Here is an 18,206-nt window from a genome sequence, read left to right as displayed (position 1 = left end):
CTAACATCGCCGACACCTAACTTCAATTATTAACCCCTAATCTGCCGACTGGAGCTCACCGCTATTCTTATAAATGTATTAACCCCTAAAGCTAAGTCTAACACTAACACCCCCCTAAGTTAAATATAATTTACATCTAACGAAATTAATTATCTCTTATTAAATAAATTATTCCCATTTAAAGCTAAATACTTACCTGTAAAATAAATCCTAATATAGCTACAATATAAATTATAATTATATTATAGCTATTTTAGGATTATTATTTATTTTACAGGCAACTTTGTAATTATTTTAACCATGTACAATAGCTATTAAATAGTTAAGAACTATTTAATAGTTACCTAGTTAAAATAATTACAAAATTACCTGTAAAATAAATCCTAACCTAAGTTACAATTAAACCTAACACTATACTATCATTAAATTAATTAAATAAAATACCTACAATTACCTACAATTAAACCTAACACTACACTATCAATAAATAAATTAAATACAATTCCTACAAATAACTACAATGAAATAAACTAACTAAAGTACAAAAAATAAAAAAGAACTAAGTTACAAAAAATAAAAAAATATTTACAAACATAAGAAAAATATTACAACAATTTTAAACTAATTACACCTACTCTAAGCCCCCTAATAAAATAACAAAGACCCCCAAAATAAAAAATGCCCTACCCTATTCTAAATTACTAAAGTTCAAAGCTCTTTTACCTTACCAGCCCTGAACAGGGCCCTTTGCGGGGCATGCCCCAAGAAGTTCAGCTCTTTTGCCTGTAAAAAAAACATACAATACCCCAATCAGATTGAGCTCGCATTCTATTGGCTGTTCCGAACAGCCAATAGAATGCGAGCTCAATCTGATTGGCTGATTGGATCAGCCAATCGGATTGAACTTGATTCTGATTGGCTGATTCCATCAGCCAATCAGAATATTCCTACCTTAATTCCGATTGGCTGATAGAATCCTATCAGCCAATCGGAATTCGAGGGACGCCATCTTGGATGAAGTCCCTTAAAGGAACCTTCATTCTTCAGTTGGACGTCGCCGGATGAAGATGGGTCCGCGTCGGAGGTCTTCAGGATGGAGCCGGTCCTCATCGGATGAAGATAGAAGATGCCGCTTGGAAGATGATGGTTGCCGGTCCGGATCTACTCTTCTTCCCGGATAGGATGAAGACTTTGGAGCCTCTTCTGGACCTCTTCAGCCACCGGATGATGGATCGCCAGCCCCCGCTTGGGTTGGATGAAGATTTTGGAGCCAGGACGGATCGGTGATACCTGGTGAGGTGAAGACAAGGTAGGATGATCTTCAGGGGCTTAGTGTTAGGTTTATTTAAGGGGGGTTTGGGTTAGATTAGGGGTATGTGGGTGGTGGGTTGTAATGTTGGGGGGGGTATTGTATGTTTTTTTTACAGGCAAAAGAGCTGAACTTCTTGGGGCATGCCCCGCAAAGGGCCCTGTTCAGGGCTGGTAAGGTAAAAGAGCTTTGAACTTTAGTAATTTAGAATAGGGTAGGGCATTTTTTATTTTGGGGGTCTTTGTTATTTTATTAGGGGGCTTAGAGTAGGTGTAATTAGTTTAAAATTGTTGTAATATTTTTCTTATGTTTGTAAATATTTTTTTATTTTTTGTAACTTAGTTCTTTTTTATTTTTTGTACTTTAGTTAGTTTATTTCATTGTAGTTATTTGTAGGAATTGTATTTAATTTATTTATTGATAGTGTAGTGTTAGGTTTAATTGTAGGTAATTGTAGGTATTTTATTCAATTAATTTAATGATAGTATAGTGTTAGGTTTAATTGTAACTTAGGTTAGGATTTATTTTACAGGTAATTTTGTAATTATTTTAACTAGGTAACTATTAAATAGTTCTTAACTATTTAATAGCTATTGTACATGGTTAAAATAATTACAAAGTTGCCTGTAAAATAAATATTAATCCTAAAATAGCTATAATATAATTATAATTTATATTGTAGCTATATTAGGATTTATTTTACAGGTAAGTATTTAGCTTTAAATAGGAATAATTTATTTAATAAGAGATAATTAATTTCGTTAGATGTAAATTATATTTAACTTAGGGGGGTGTTAGTGTTAGGGTTAGACTTAGCTTTAGGGGTTAATACATTTATTAGAATAGCGGTGAGCTCCAGTCGGCAGATTAGGGGTTAATAATTGAAGTTAGGTGTCGGCGATGTTAGGGAGGGCAGATTAGGGGTTAATACTATTTATTATAGGGTTAGTGAGGCGGATTAGGGGTTAATAACTTTATTATAGTAGCGGTGCGGTCCGCTCGGCAGATTAGGGGTTAATAAGTGTAGGCAGGTGGAGGCGACGTTTAGGGGGGTAGATTAGGGGTTAATAAATATAATATAGGGGTCGGCGGTGTTAGGGGCAGCAGATTAGGGGTACATAAGGATAACGTAGGTGGCGGCGCTTTGCGGTCGGCAGATTAGGGGTTAATAAGTGTAGGTAGCTGGCGGCGACTTTGTGGGTGCAGATTAGGGGTTAATAAATATAATATAGGGGTCGGCGGTGTTAGGGGCAGCAGATTAGGGGTACATAAGTATAACGTAGGTGGCGGTCGGCAGATTAGGGGTTAAAAAAATTTAATAGAGTGTCGGCGATGTGGGGGGACCTCGGTTTAGGGGTACATAGGTAGTTTATGGGTGTTAGTGTACTTTAGAGTACAGTAGTTAAGAGCTTTATAAACCGGCGTTAGCCCAGAAAGCTCTTAACTACTGACTTTTTTCCTGCGGCTGGAGTTTTGTCGTTAGATGTCTAACGCTCACTTCAGACACGACTCTAAATACCGGAGTTAGAAAGATCCCATTGAAAAGATAGGATACGCAATTGACGTAAGGGGATCTGCGGTATGGAAAATTTGCGGCTGAAAAGTGAGCGTTAGACCCTATTTTGAGTGACTCCAAATACCGGAGGTAGCCTAAAACCAGCGTTAGGAGCCTCTAACGCTGGTTTTCACGGCTAACGCCAAACTCCAAATCTAGGCCTTAGAGTTTCTAGAATTAATTTTAGTTTGAGATAAAATGATTTGGTCTTTAAATCTGTCTAAAAGAAAATTTTGCTACCATATTCAAATCTACAACCAAAATTAATTCATTATTATTATATTTCAACAATTTTGTTTGCAATTCATTCTATAATATATAATAAATTCTGTTGGGTCCATAAACATTAGAACAAGTAAAGTTCTGACCTTTTATTAATATCTTCCATTTATATCTATATTGTTTTCCTGAATAAAACTGATACTCCCCTTTCTTTTCTAGTGTAACAAGAATGTTCTAAGCCCCTCACCTATCCTATCTTGAACCCAACAGAATCGGTATGTGAGAAGTGTGTTTCTTGTAAACAGTATATATATATGTATATATATATATATATATGTATCTCTGCATTGAGTTTATTTAAATGTATCATTAACATTTGTTTTGAAACTGGTGAAGAGAAGCCAGCTATATCCCAAGAGGCAATTTTACAGTTTGTTCCTGTCATATCAAATGAAATCTATAGACCAAGCAGAAATGAAAAGTTTAATTTTGATTGTCATATTTCTTAAATACAAATACAGTTGCAAGAAAAAGTATGTGAACCCTTTGGAATGATATGGATTTCTGCACAAATTGGTCATAAAATGTGATCTGATCATCATCTAAGTCACAACAATAGACAATCACAGTCTGCTTAAACTAATAACACACAAAGAATGAAATGTTGCCATGTTTTTATTGAACACACCATGTAAACATTCACAGTGCAGGTGGAAAAAGTATGTGAACCCTTGGATTTAATAACTGGTTGAACCTCCTTTGGCAGGAATAACTTCAACCAAACGTTTCCTGTAGTTGCAGATCAGACGTGCACAACGGTCAGGAGTAATTCTTGACCATTCCTCTTTACAGAACTGTTTCAGTTCAGCAATATTCTTAGGATGTCTGGTGTGAATCGCTTTCTTGAGGTCATGCCACAGCATCTCAATTGGGTTGAGGTTAGGACTCCGACTGGGCCACTTCAGAAGGCGTATTTTCTTCTGTTTAAGCCATTCTGTTGTTGATTTACTTCTATGCTTTGGGTCATTGTCCTGTTGCAACACCCATCTTCTGTTGAGCTTCAGCTGGTAGACAGATGGCCTTAAGTTCTCCTGCAAAATGTCTTGATAAACTTGGGAATTAATTTTTCCTTCGATGATAGCAATCCGTCCAGGCCCTGACACAGCAAAGCAGCCCCAAACCATGATGCCCCCACCACCATACTTCACAGTTGGGATGAGGTTTTGATGTTGGTGTGCTGTGCCTCTTTTTTGCCGCACATAGTGTTGTGTGTTTCTTCCAAACAACTCAACTTTGGTTTCATCTTTCCACAGAATATTTTGACAGTACTGCTGTGGAACATCCAGGTGATCTTGTGCAAACTGTAAACATGCAGCAATGTTTTGTTTGGACAGCAGTAGCTTCCTCTGTGGTATCCTCCCATGAAATCCATTCTTGTTTAGTGTTTTACGTATTGTAGATTCGCTAACAGGGATGTTAGCATTTGCCAGTGACTTTTGTAAGTCTTTAGCTGACACTCTAGGATTCTTCTTCACCTCACTGAGCAGTCTGCACTGTGCTCTTGCAGTCATCTTTACAGGACGGCCACTTCTAGGGAGAGTAGCAGCAGTGCTGAACTTTCTCCATTTAAAACAATTTGTCTTACCGTGGACTGATGAATAGCAAGGCTTTTGGAGATACTTTTATAACCCTTTCCAGCTTTATGCAAGTCAACAATTCTTAATCGTAGGTCTTCTGAGAGCTCTTTTGTGCGAGGCATCATTCACATCAGGCAGTGCTTCTTGTGAAAAGCAAACCCAGAACTGGTGTGTGTTTTTTATAGGGCAGGGCAACTGTAACCAACACCTCCAATCTCATCTCATTGATTGGACTCCAGTTGGCTGATATCTCACTCCAATTAGCTCTTGGAGATGTCATTAGTCTAGGGGTTCACATACTTTTTCCACCTGCACTGTGAATGTTTACATGGTGTGTTCAATAAAAACATGGCAACATTTCATTCTTTGTGTGTTATTAGTTTAAGCAGACTGTGATTGTCTATTGTTGTGACTTAGATGATGATCAGATCACATTTTATGACCAATTTGTGCAGAAATACATATAATTCCAAAGGGTTCACATACTTTTTCTTGCAACTGTATAAAAAAAATAAAACTTTGGAAGATAGCGGTCACATACAATAAGCATCAAATACTAACAACATAATATGGTGGTATTATTTGTACCTTTTAGCCAAGACATAAGCTTATAGGGATAGTAAAGACATAAACCTTCATAATTCAATTAGAGCATGCAATTGTGAAAAGCTTTCCATTTTACTTCTATTATCAAATTTGCTTAGTTCTTTTGGTATCTTTTGTTAAAGATTAGGCCTACGAGCAGAGATGCGCTACTGGGAACTAGTTGAACATATGGGGTGAGCCAATGAATAGAGGCATATATGTGATATAAAAGATATTAATCAAACACAATCAGTGTATATTCACAAAAATAATACAATTAAAATAAAAATTATTGAAAATAAACTTTGCACATAAGGTCATTGTGTAAATAAAGAAACGTTTAAATGTCTCTGATGTAAGTAGGAAACTTCCAAAAATTCTTCAGTAAGTGTACCCAATAGTTGCAACTTACTTGTAGTTAACCTTCTGAGGATTGAACCCTGGTCTCCAGATTCCAAACCTATATAGTCTTACTTCTGTGCTATATCAGGACTCAGTGTAAGAGGAAATTTGTATTAAGTAATTGCAACTTGCTTGTAGTTAACCTCAAAGAGAGAAAGACAACCAATAGTGCAACACAGTTTCAAATATAACCCAAATGAAAAACTCTTGTTAAAACACACTCACGTTGCCTTTAGCCACACTAGCTCAAAGAATAGCGATTTCTTTATAAATCACTCAGGCAAAACAGGAGCTGGCAATCAAATATAAATTTATTTCACAAATTAAAAGAATAAAAGTCACTCAGGCACAAATATTGACACCAAAAGCAACATAATACCACAATAGAAACAGGGTTCAAAAGCTCAATAGATCACAAGAACCTAGTGTAAAGCTGTGAGAGTTTCTCAGACTGTTCCGGTGGTCATATAATGTCCCTTCCTGTTGACATTCCCTGACATATGTTTCACCTTGATGGCTTTTTCCTTTGAAACCTATAACTTGTAACAAGAGTGCTATTTAGTGCGGTCACTATAGTTTGCGCTAGAGCGATGTTGGCTACGCTAACTCTTCTCTGGTAAATGTGATTTACCATCGTCTTGTAATATTAAGTTGCACGCTAATGTTAGCGTAGTTCAGCTATATAGCTTATCATGTCCCGTGCTATCATTAGCACGCCACTTGTAATCTGATCCACAATATGGCTGATATTTAAAAATGGCTGTTACTTACATTCAGTTTCTAGTAGATTCTAGGGGGCCAAATAATCAAGCCTTGAGACTCGCCGGAAACAGCAGTTATGAAGCAGCGGTCTGAAGACCGCTGCTCCATAACTTGTCCGCCTGCTCTAAGGCTGCGGACATCAATCCACCCCATCCTATATGATTCACAAGAACTGCTTGTGCAATGATAAATGCCGACAGCATGATATGCTACATTGTATCATGCCCGTACTCCGTCTACACTTTAATAAATCGGCCCCTAGATGTGCATGATGATGCTCCCACCTGCATACCTCCTTTATACATTTTTAAGTATATGTTATCAGCTAAGTAAGTAATGTTAATAAACATGAAAAACAGTAAAAGCTATATTTTCATTGACTGTTCTGTGTTAAGACAGCTTGCACACAGAGCAGTAATGTTGGGAATGGATCCTTCTGCCGGGAACGCATGTGTGCAGAATCAAGGGGAGCCATGGTTGTGCATGCTCCCGAGTGATATATGTATACTCCCTTTGTGGTTGACTATGTATAATAAGCCACACAAAGGGAGTGCATAGCAAATAAAACTTGAAGATAAATTTCACAATAAAGCAAGACAATAAAATAGAATTCAATGAAGCATCCATATATTTATTGTAATGTATGCAATGCTGTAAACATTTTTATGTGGGGTTGCATGGTCCTTTAAATATCTACTTCTACTAATATAACGCTAATCTTCTTTCAGGAAACATGTCTCAGCAAAAGGATCCATGTCAAAAAGCAGCTTGTGCCATTCAAAAGTGTCTGCAGGGTAAGCACTTTATTATATACTCGTGTATGAACAATGAAGGACTTGAAGCTTCAATTTACTATTCATTAAAAGACATGAAAGCTAGAAATTAGCAATCAAATATAACAATTTTCTATATCTTGGCTCACCCTGAGGCAGAACATACTGTGATCTGAGATGTCATTTCAGAAAATGCAGCGTGTCTGCTGAAAGAACTGGACACATACAGGAGCTATTAGTGCTTTAACATCAAGCTGTTCTCTTCAAACAGTGCTGTGCTCTGGCTGCACTTGTGTTCCTTAACATGGTGCAGCCAGAGTGAAGTGCTGTTTGAAGAGAACAGTCAAATATTGAGCAGAACAATAGCGCACTGATTGATGACTGTCTGTCTGGAATTTTTTCAACCCGCCCCCTAGCCTTTCCCAGTCTGCAAAGCTTTGACTCCTAAATGTGAGACATTCTTGTGAGCAATGCACCTCTTAATACATTTTTACCTTATAATTATGTGACGTTAGACCAAGAGCAAAGGAAACAAATTTGTTAAAGAGACAATTTAAAAACTTAAAGGGATACTGAACCCACATTTTTTTCTTTCATAATTCAGATAGAGCATGCAATTTTAAGCAACTTTCTAATTTACTCCTATTATCAAATTTTCTTTGTTTTCTAGTTAAGCAGTAACTGTCAGAGTGCACTGTTATTCCAACAGAGGCGCATGTTTTAAATTCGAAGAGCGGTAATCCTTTATTGGGGTTAAAAGTCACACATCATGGCACAGAAGTAGGCTGTGGCTGTGAGATCTGCTGACGCATTTCGTCTGTTAGGCCGTAGTCATAGCTAATGATCTCACTGTCACACCCAACTTAAATAGCAACACCCGGGCTATCATTAGATAAAATATCTAAAACAAGAGGTGGCCACGCCTACATTGTTCCAATCCTAAAGTAGCATGCAACAAAGAAGTAGCTATCGTTTAGACAGATTCGTAATATACTTTTCCTACCTAACAAAAGCCTTATAGACAGTTCAATAATTTCCTTAGGTAATTTCAAATAAGAGTCAATATCATTTACCCTCTATGCTGTCTAATCCTCTAGGCTTATGAATGTCTAACACCCCCTTCATTCTCTACATTCTCTTGTCTGGATAATTCAGTTTGCACAGACACTCATCAATGGTGAGGGGACTGATACAGAGTGAGCCCCTACAACCTTTGCCATATGTATGCAGGTAATTACTCATATATAAACATATAAATTAATATGGTTAAAAACAGAGACAGAAAATACATGGGAGGTGGGAGGGTATTTATAGGCTTTTGAGGTTTGTGAAACTTTGCCTCCTCCTGGTAGGAATGTATATCCCATACGTAACAGCTCATGGACTCTCGCCACCTATATGAAAGAAATAACAGGCTGTTCTTCTACATCTCAAACAGCTCTAGTAGATGACCAGGCCAATCGAGCTGCACTGCTGTGGACAGGTTTCATAATTGAACATAATATTTAATTCCTAACCAGTGACCATGCTGCCAAACTATTTAACTAAATGTTCCCAGGGGATGTGACATGTGCCTGTGGAAGGACAAAAAAGCCACGCAATTGTGCAATGGTGTTATAGCACCAGAAGTGCAAAGAAGGTGCAGAATTCACTAGTTGACACAAATTATGGTAAGGTTTTCACTTGCTACAGATGGCAGCAGTGACACCGAAGACAAACTGTTCCCAATTCTTTTGCGGCATCATGTAAAGGATTCTATAAAAATTGTAATGTCATTGTTTCCTTGCAACAAGGCCACTGGTGAAAACATCTTTAATGGGCAATGACGTGATAATTCATAAGGGTTTTAGATTGGAAGAACTGTGTATATACAGCAGTGATAGTGCCAGTGTTATGATTGGGAAACACAACAGCGTTTTGAGTCAAATAAAAGGGAAACAACCCAAAGTATTTGATGTGTCCATGCCACTTAGCCCATTTGCTCAGTCAACGAGCTACAAAAGTATTATCAATAAATGATGAAGAACTAATAATTGATACATACTACCATTTGGAAAAAAAGCATGCTCCAGAAAAGAAGATTTAAGAGACTTTATGATATTCTGCAACACAGAAGTCAAAGTTCAGAAGCACTGCTCAACAAGATTGCTTGGACAAATGAAATGCATTGAAAGCTTTCTTTTCAAATGGGAAGCACTAAGTGGATATTTTTCAACGTACTTTGGTGATGTAGAAGGTGGTAGCGGAATAAAAAAGAAAAAGGGAACTGACAGAGAAAAACACCTAGTTTCACTGTATGAAAACAAAATGACTATGATATACCTTTATTTTTTACATGCCATTCTGAACCGTGTTGACAGCTTCAATGTAATGCTGCAGTCAAATGACCCAAAGGTTCACATTTTCTGATCAAACTAGTAGACAGAAGTTTTAGCTAACAAAAGTGAAGAATAATTGTTAGCAGTTGATTTTGCTGCTAAAGAAAACCCAAAAAGACAGCAATCAACTTTTCATTGGATTTGCTGCTAAGCAGGCACTAAGAGTCTATGAAGACAAACTGGATGAAAATACTATCAAGGTGTTTTATGCTGATGTCAGAAAAGTTTATTGCACAGCCCTTCACTATATGAATCTGAAATTTCCAATGACTAACTCCCTTCTAAAAACTGCAACACTCCTGGAACCAAACAACAGACTGAATATTCATTTTGAAACAATATTGGACATTCTCAGTAACTTTCCTGGGTTAATATTAGATGAAGTGGACAGCTTGCAAGCTGAATATTAACTATATCAAATATCAAGGGATACTGAACTTGGCCCAAGTTAAGGTCAGATTTCAGAGAGGATTGATAGCACATGGCAGCAGATTTTAATTCTTGTCCTTCAACTGGGTTGAATAAGTTCCCTGTCCTTTGCAAGCTTTCAAAATACATGATGCTAATTCCACACAGTAATGCTTACTGTGAAACCATATTTAATATGGTGAGAAACAAAATTAAGATGCCAACTATGAAAAGACACCAAGCAAGGACGATCATCATCCATTGTGTATTCAGATTTCACAGGAATTCGAAATACACTTGTAGGTATTTTGACAGCTAAAGTGAGCCTCTTCTCATCTGTTGCATGTTATGAATGGAAGCCGAGCACAGAACTTCCATGAGCATTGCGCAATAATTAAAAGCGTAATTGCAGATCCGTGATTAGGAATTGATTTGGATCTAGTAGTGTGATGAGCATAATTTGTAAAGCTTTCGAATATATTTACAATTGTATGTATCATGATATTCCAATAGGATCATTGTAAAAATTGAATGATACAAAATAATATTTCAAACTTTTGTATGAATCGATATTCAATGTATGAAATGGCGGAGGATAGGGATTTCACGGATGCGCAATTCCATTTTAGCTCTGTGACGCATATTCGGAAGAGCGCTAAAAAAAGCATTATTCCTATTTGATGTGTGACGAATCTAAAATCAGATGTCTACCATCATATGTAACGTCTGTTGTGAGATCTATATAGGTTGAATATAGGACTATATACACATTGCTTAAATATATACTCAAAGATTAATATATTATATGAAGTCTGATATTTACCTGGTTCAGCCTCTGTAGTGCCTTCTTCCAGGTCACCGATTGGAGCTGCACTGGCCTCAGGGTCGGGAGTTTCCGAGCCAGCAGCTAGTGGGGACTGTGAAGGGGCCGAGGAGCGTGCAGAAGCAAATCTGCGGGGGAAACAGAGATTGAGGAGGGTGCATAAAGTCTCCTCATAAGGTTGTAGGAAAAGTTTCCGCAGGGGTGGATCCGGATTTCCACCTCTCCGTCGGGCTTTTACCCACTCCCTCATGAGGTGGACTTTATTGCGAAGCCGCAACCTAATCCCCAAATCTCTGCATGATTTGCTCCGAGGTCCTCTGGATGTGTTTCACCAAATTCACAGAAACGGTGATAGACACCCAGAGGGCCTTCCTAATCGCCGGCTTCGTCGACCTCTTCTTATTCCCAAAAAGCTGTGGATAAAACTCCTCTACCGCGTGGACCAGTGCAGTACTTTCCGCCCGTGGGAACCTGGAGAAGTCATGCCTGCCGAGTTATATATATATATATAATATATAGACAATATATTAATTAGACCATCAGGCATTAGAGAACTCACAAAAATGGCAGCGTGTAATGGACTTTTATATGGGGAAGTAAACATGAGCTATACCATGGGACATGGTATCTGTACATCTGATTGGATAAAATACTGTAATTTTGTAAGAATGTCTGTGAGGCCATACTGATTTAAGTTATGTTTGTGTGATGAACTCTGATTGGCCGTTACTTAATGTTTCATATCTTTGTAACTTCCATACACATACCTTCTGGGGGTGCTGTTACTACATTTGGCATGTAGAATAAATTAGAATTTATGAGAATGGTATGCATATATATGTGACGCATATATAATATACGGAATCCGTTAAATATTAATATATTTTTTGACAGTTGAACTAAATTGTATTTTTACTCACGATAGTAAATGTTTTTGACACATTTCGATGTTTTATATTGATCAAGTTCTTTAATAAAAGTTTACAAATATTTTAGATTCCAAAAAGTAAACATTGTATGTTTTCATTGTTTAATAAATATTGTGACTCATTGTGAAGTATTGACAGTGCTCTATTAAATGTATTTACAATCCCAATGATGCACATCGATTGTATGCTAGTGCGTGAACTTAGATTTGACTTTACATAGATGCTAAATTCGTGTTGAAAGATACGTTTACCACGCTATATTTACAAAATGGTGAAATGCGTAATTTGTATTTATAATGGACGTTACTTTGCGAAAATTAAAGGGAATTTTTTTAAAAATTAAATAGAGCATGTATTTGTCTGAAATGCTCACATATAAAAAAAATTCACGGTGTCTTTATTGTTAAGGAGCAGATATGCAATAGTGTGAAGTATCTAAAGACATCTGGCTAACCATTGCAACTATGCATTGTTACCCACGCACAAATAAGTAAATATTTCCCAGTAATGCTTTGCTGCTCATAAGCCTATGCATACAGTTTTTCCAAACTTAGGATAACATGAGAATGAACCATATGTGATTATTAAAGTCCGATTTTATTTTAGATTCAAATCTGCTCTGTCTGAATCATGGAAGATTAACTTATGGTTGCATTTCCCTTTCACTATAAATGAAATAACCATCAGAAGCTATTAACTCAAACTAAATAGTTGACATAATAGCCAATATTCTAATATGTGCAATGTGAATTTTTTTAAATAAATATGCAGTCATGTCTAAATATGGTAATATATTTAAATTGATGAGTGTATACCCCGTGAAAGGTTATATACATTTATTGGGACATTAAACCATAAATATATATTTTCTTTAAAGGGACATGAAACCCAACATTTCTTTTGTGATTCTGATAGAGAATACAATTTTAATCAACTTTCCTATTTACTTCTATTATTTAATTTGCTTCCTTCTCGTTATCCTTTGATGAAAGTTTTATCTAAGCAAACTCAGGAGCAACAGAGAACCAAGGTTCTAGCTGTTGATTGGTGGATATATATCGATCGTGATTGGCTCACCCATGTGTTCATTTAGAAACCATTAGGGCATTGCTGCTCCTTCAACAAATGATACCAAGAGAATGAAACAGATTAGATAGTAGAAGTGAATTAGAAAGTTGTTTAAAATTGTATCCTCTATCTGAATCATGAATGAAAATATTTGAGTTTCATGTACCTTTAATACACATTACACATTTTGTCATACTCTATCCTGTTATATGAATATACATTTGACCTGTGTGAGGACGTTGTATGTCAAGTGTCCACTTATCTCCCTCCTTTGATGGAGCTTTTTAATGATTCAGTGCAGACTCTTAAAGGGACAGTATACTATAATATTTGGATCACTTAATGTGTTTACAATTCCTTATTATTTTACTAGCAACAGAGTATATAATGTATGGCATTAAATATTTCCTGATTGTCTATGAATTATTATTTTGAAGCCACAACAAAATATATTTTTCTTAGCTTGGATAGATAATCTGATCTCCTAACTTTATCACATTGTTTACATATACATGCTTCTTATATCTGCAAAACAATCAACCTCAGACATTTCCACTTTGTATTACCTTATATATCCTATGCCCCACTGGGAGTGAATTATCTTATAATGGCTGTGTTTACACAGCTTTACCTTAAGGACAAAACCATTATGAATAGGTGGAGATACCATATGAGAAATAAACTATTTTAAAATAAAAAGGAAGGGTAACAGAAATACTTGTAAACTATTTTATACACTCCAGCAGGTAAAGAGGATAGAGTGAAAAGTCATCAATATGGCATACAATAACTAGCTCTGTCTAAATGTGAAAATAAACTTAGCTATCGTGTTTTCTTTAAAGATCATTTAATCTACCTTGGTTACCTTGCAAATAATGATACCATAATAACTAAGCTATATTTATTGTTAGAATATGTTAAACTTTATAAAGCTATAATATTAGAATGTGACTATTAAATTAAACTACAATGTCACTTTCATCTAACAAGTTCACCCTACACATTTCTTCAAAGTGACATGACCAAGTTTGTTATGTAGACTTTATACTGCATAGCCTCGTCATTAACATTTTATGATTTGTACATCTCTAAATCACACAATCTAAGATTAGATGGCTGTATCTAACTCCACCTTCACTTTTGTAAGATACAAGACTTTAACACTCATTATCTGCTTGAGCTGTGTTGATAATTCAATAAAAGTGCAACTGTATTATATTTAATATCAGGCATGTGCTTGTAAAAAAGATACATTAACAAACAGCCATGGGACTAAGATTTTGTTTACATGTCCTAATATTCGAAGGAAGTATTTCCTATTATCTTACTTGGATAGAGAATATGAATAAATATTATATATACTGTATATGAAAGATGTATATAAATAAATAAAATAATATAGTATGTAAAGATATTTATTTAAAAAAAATAACAATAAATCTATATTCGTTTTGGAATTAATCAAAAATGAAAATCTGTAAGAGAAAAAAAATATATTAGAATCTGAAATCAATTATATTTTTTAATGAACGCATGAATAAACAAATATTCGTTAAATCTAATAATTGTAAATTCATCTTCTTCTCCTTCTATGCTCTAACATGTATTGTTTGTTTTGAGATGAAAGCCAGGTTCAGACTGGAGATCTATATCTATCTATACATAATTTTAAATTAATCACATTAAATTGTCTAATCAAGAGTTGACTTACATATTAACATTTAAAATTAGACAAAATGCCTAATATCCAATTTTGTTAAAAAATTATTCAATTGTATGAGGGACATAATTGAATGTAATATTTCCTGTCCCTTCAAATACTAATATACCTAAATATCAACTATGAAATGTATCCATTTATCTGTCTGATTGATCACAAACTGAGTCCTCTCTCGCACAAAGTAGGGGAAATGTATATTAAATAAATGTCTTAAAAAAGAGGACATGTTGAAAATTGTCAGACACATTCAATATATTCTGAACTATTTTCCCATTATTCCTCCTATGATTCTTAATAGCATGCATTGTGCAAACTAACCTGGATGTATGGTCTTTAAAAGTCGATTCTATTCAAAATATCAGTTTATCTTCATTATGTGTCATATTCATCACTTTCCAAATAGAGGATTGTGAAATAACATCTAAAAGAAAAGAGGAAACATAAGTGTTTCCCATAGGATGTATCCTGCACCCCCAGTCTTTTTTAATAGAATTGTGTCCACTTATCATGTGAACGTGTCTTTGTATGTTTTTCCAAGTCAGCACAGTTGAAAGACAATACCACAGACAGGATCACATAGATATTCTTCACCTTCAGTCTGGTATTCTTCACGTTCAGTCTGGTATTCTTCACCTTCAGTCTGTAGATGAAGTACATCTCCCTTATGGAAAATAAAGTGTAAATCAAATCGCTAATAAAATGGTACATAGTTCTGCATCCCTCCCCTACCTACCTATTTCCTAAAATGTTTATAGCAATAGCTTACTAAGCGTATGTAGCCTCTTGTGTTCTGTTCTAACAATACATTGTGAAGCTGACTCACATACATTGTCCATACTTAACCACTGATGTATGACTTTGTCAATTCTAATGTGCTTCAGAGTATCCCTTTATCTGCTATTCGCGGCATTTTCCCCTTTCTGTCAGGGTTTTTTCCCTGCTTTTTTGCCATGTGCTGCTGGCAGCCATTTTACTCACCTTTCTTGCTGACTCTGGTGCATACTGTGTGATGCTGCTCATTTCCTGCACTTACTTTTATGGCCAGACTTGTGTACATCATCCATGTGAGACAGGATGCAGTCTCAGAATTGTGATGTCATCACTTATTATTTAAAGGGCCTCTGTTAAGTATGCTTTGCCCTTGTGTTGTCTCAGACCTGTTTGTGAGTGCTCCTGTTTATTACCTGGCTGTCTGACGTCCCTCCTGGTTCCTGATTCCTGGCTTGTTACTGACTCTGCTGTTCTCCTTGTTCCTGATTCTGGCTCGTCTGACTACTCGCTTTGGCTCCTGACTCGGCTCGTCTGACTATTCGCTTTGGCTTCTGACTCGACTCGTCTGACTACCAGCTCTGGTTTTGATTCCTGGCTTGTTATTTGACTTGTGGACTTTTTATTATTTTTTGCTATTAATAAAGGTGTGATTATTTTTGCACTTCTCGTCTCAGTCTGATTCCTGGCACCCTGACATTACGCAAGGGCCATGAATCCTGATGGTGCTAATAATTCACTTTTACCTGCCATAATTTCCAGGATGGATGAACAGGATTACCGCTTGGATCAATTTACACTAGCCCTGCAAACCCTGCTGACTTGCACTGCACATTTGGACCAAAGTGTCCCGCAAGTTATGGCTGCTCCTGTTTCCGCTGTTGCCCCTAGTCCTACCAGGAGCATGTCCGGTTCTGCACCTCTACCTCAGCAATATGGAGGCGATCCTAATCAGTGCAGAGGGTTTTTGAACCAGGTGGGCATTTACCTCAGGCGTTTCCCTCTGACAGAGCTAAGGTGGGATTTCTCATCTCGTTACTCTCTGACACAGCTCTTGCCTGGGCTAATCCCTTGTGGGAGACTAATAAACCTATGATTTCAAATTACCCTGATTTTGTGGCCTCCTTTAGAAGGGTATTTGATGTTCCGGCTCGCTCCTCCTCTGCTGCTAAACGACTCATGTCCATTCAGTAAGTTACAAGATCTGTTGCTCAGTATGCCATTGAGTTCCGTACGCTTGCCGCAGAGGTAGTTTGGAACAATGGAGCCCTTGTTGCCGCCTTATTTCATGGGCTCTCTGATGTGGTTAAAGACGAAGTTGCTGCCAGAGATTTACCAGAAGATCTCAAGGCATTGGTGAGATTAAGTGAGAGGCTCTCTTTCAAGGAGCGCTTCCGGGAAGCCTACTGTTCCTTTGTCTCCTATGTGTTCATTCTCACCCATGCCTCCCTCTCCTCCCATGCCTCCTGGTCCCGAGTCACCAGGTACTGCTGAGCCGATGCAGTTGGGATTCACGCGTCTCTCCGTGGCGGAGAAGGCCTTTAGGAGGAGGGAGGGGCTCTGCCTCTATTGTGGGTCATAGGGCCACCTTTTGAAGTCTTGTCCTACACGGCCGGGAAACGCTCACACCTAAGGTCCTGTCGGGGGCAGACCTTGGGTGATTTATCCTCGTCCCCGGAACCGCTAAAGGAGAAACCTTTGGTCATGGTTGTCCTTTCCTGGGTGGACTTCTCCATAGTCACCCAGGCTCTTGTTGACTCCGGTGCTGCGGGCTATTTCATTGACAGTGCTTTTGTATCAAAGCACTCCATTCCTGTTTTGCCTCGGTCTGTTCCGCTTGCTATTGAGGCCATTGATGGCAGGCCCCTTCAGCCCGCACTCGTTACTCACGAAACTGCTCCGTTATCCATGGCTGTTGGAGCTCTCCGTTTTGAAACCCTCCAGTTCCAGGTGATAAACTCTCTGCATTTTCCGTTTGTTCTGGGTTATCCCTGGCTCCAAAAGTACAATCCCAGTCTCGACTGGCGCAGGTCCGAAATTTTGTCGTGGTCTCCGCAATGTATTTCCACTTGTCTTCAAAACCAGTTAAAGTTTTGTGCACTTCTTCGGTATCCCAATTGCCAAAGGAGTACCGAGAGTTCCTAGACGTTTTTGACAAGGTGCGTGCCGGTACGTTGCCTCCTCACCGGTCTTACGATTGTGCCATAGACCTGCAACCCGGAGCCATTCCTCCACGGGCCGGGTTTACCCTCTGTCTGTTGCAGAGAATTGTGCTATGGAGGAGTATGTTGCCGATGCTCTGTTGTGGGGGATCATCCGCAAATCCTGCTCTCCTGCAGGGGCTGGCTTCTTCTTTGTGAAGAAAAAGGGTGGCGAGTTAAGACCATGCATTGATTATAGGGGTCTTAATCGTCTTACCATTAAGAATGCTTACCCTATTCCGCTCATTACGGAACTTTTTGACCACCTCAAGGGAGCTACGGTCTGTACTAAACTTGATTTGAGAGGAGTGTACAATCTCATTAGGATCAAGGAGGGCCACGAATGGAAAACGGCATTTAACATCAGGAGCGGGCATTATGAGTATCTTGTAATGCCCTTTGGCCTATGTAATGCTCCTGCTATTTTCAAGGAATTTATTAATGATGTCCTACGAGATATGTTGCAACAGTGTGTTGTGGTGTACTTGGACGACATCCTCATACACTCACCCACACTTGAGGCTCATCGTTCTGATGTTACACGGGTTCTTCAGAGACTACGTGAGAACGGCCTGTTTTGTAAACTCGAGAAATGTGAGTTCCATCAGATTCAGGTAACCCTGTTGCAGGGTTCTCCATGGATCCTGACAAGTTATCTGCAGTTCT

General features: G+C 37.6%; 1 protein-coding gene across 3 annotated transcripts in view; it reads left to right on the top strand.

Annotated features, from left to right (window-relative positions):
- Positions 1-18,206, top strand: part of CMC4 (C-X9-C motif containing 4) — an 86,433-nt gene that overhangs the window by 10,723 nt on the left and 57,504 nt on the right. For 2 of the 3 annotated variants that reach the window (XM_053698916.1, XM_053698917.1), the window contains exon 2: positions 7,201-7,266. In XM_053698916.1, coding sequence (XP_053554891.1) covers positions 7,206-7,266 — 61 coding nt within the window. In that variant the 5' untranslated portion in view covers positions 7,201-7,205. Of the gene's footprint in view, positions 1-3,305; positions 3,362-7,200; positions 7,267-18,206 lie in introns of all 3 variants that reach the window. The other variant, XM_053698915.1, reaches the window with a different exon arrangement.

Source organism: Bombina bombina, chromosome 1 (genome assembly GCF_027579735.1).
Source record: "Bombina bombina isolate aBomBom1 chromosome 1, aBomBom1.pri, whole genome shotgun sequence".
NCBI lineage: Eukaryota > Metazoa > Chordata > Amphibia > Anura > Bombinatoridae > Bombina > Bombina bombina.
The sequence above is the reverse complement of the archived record's forward strand: the minus strand, read 5'-3'. Positions and strand labels throughout refer to the sequence as shown.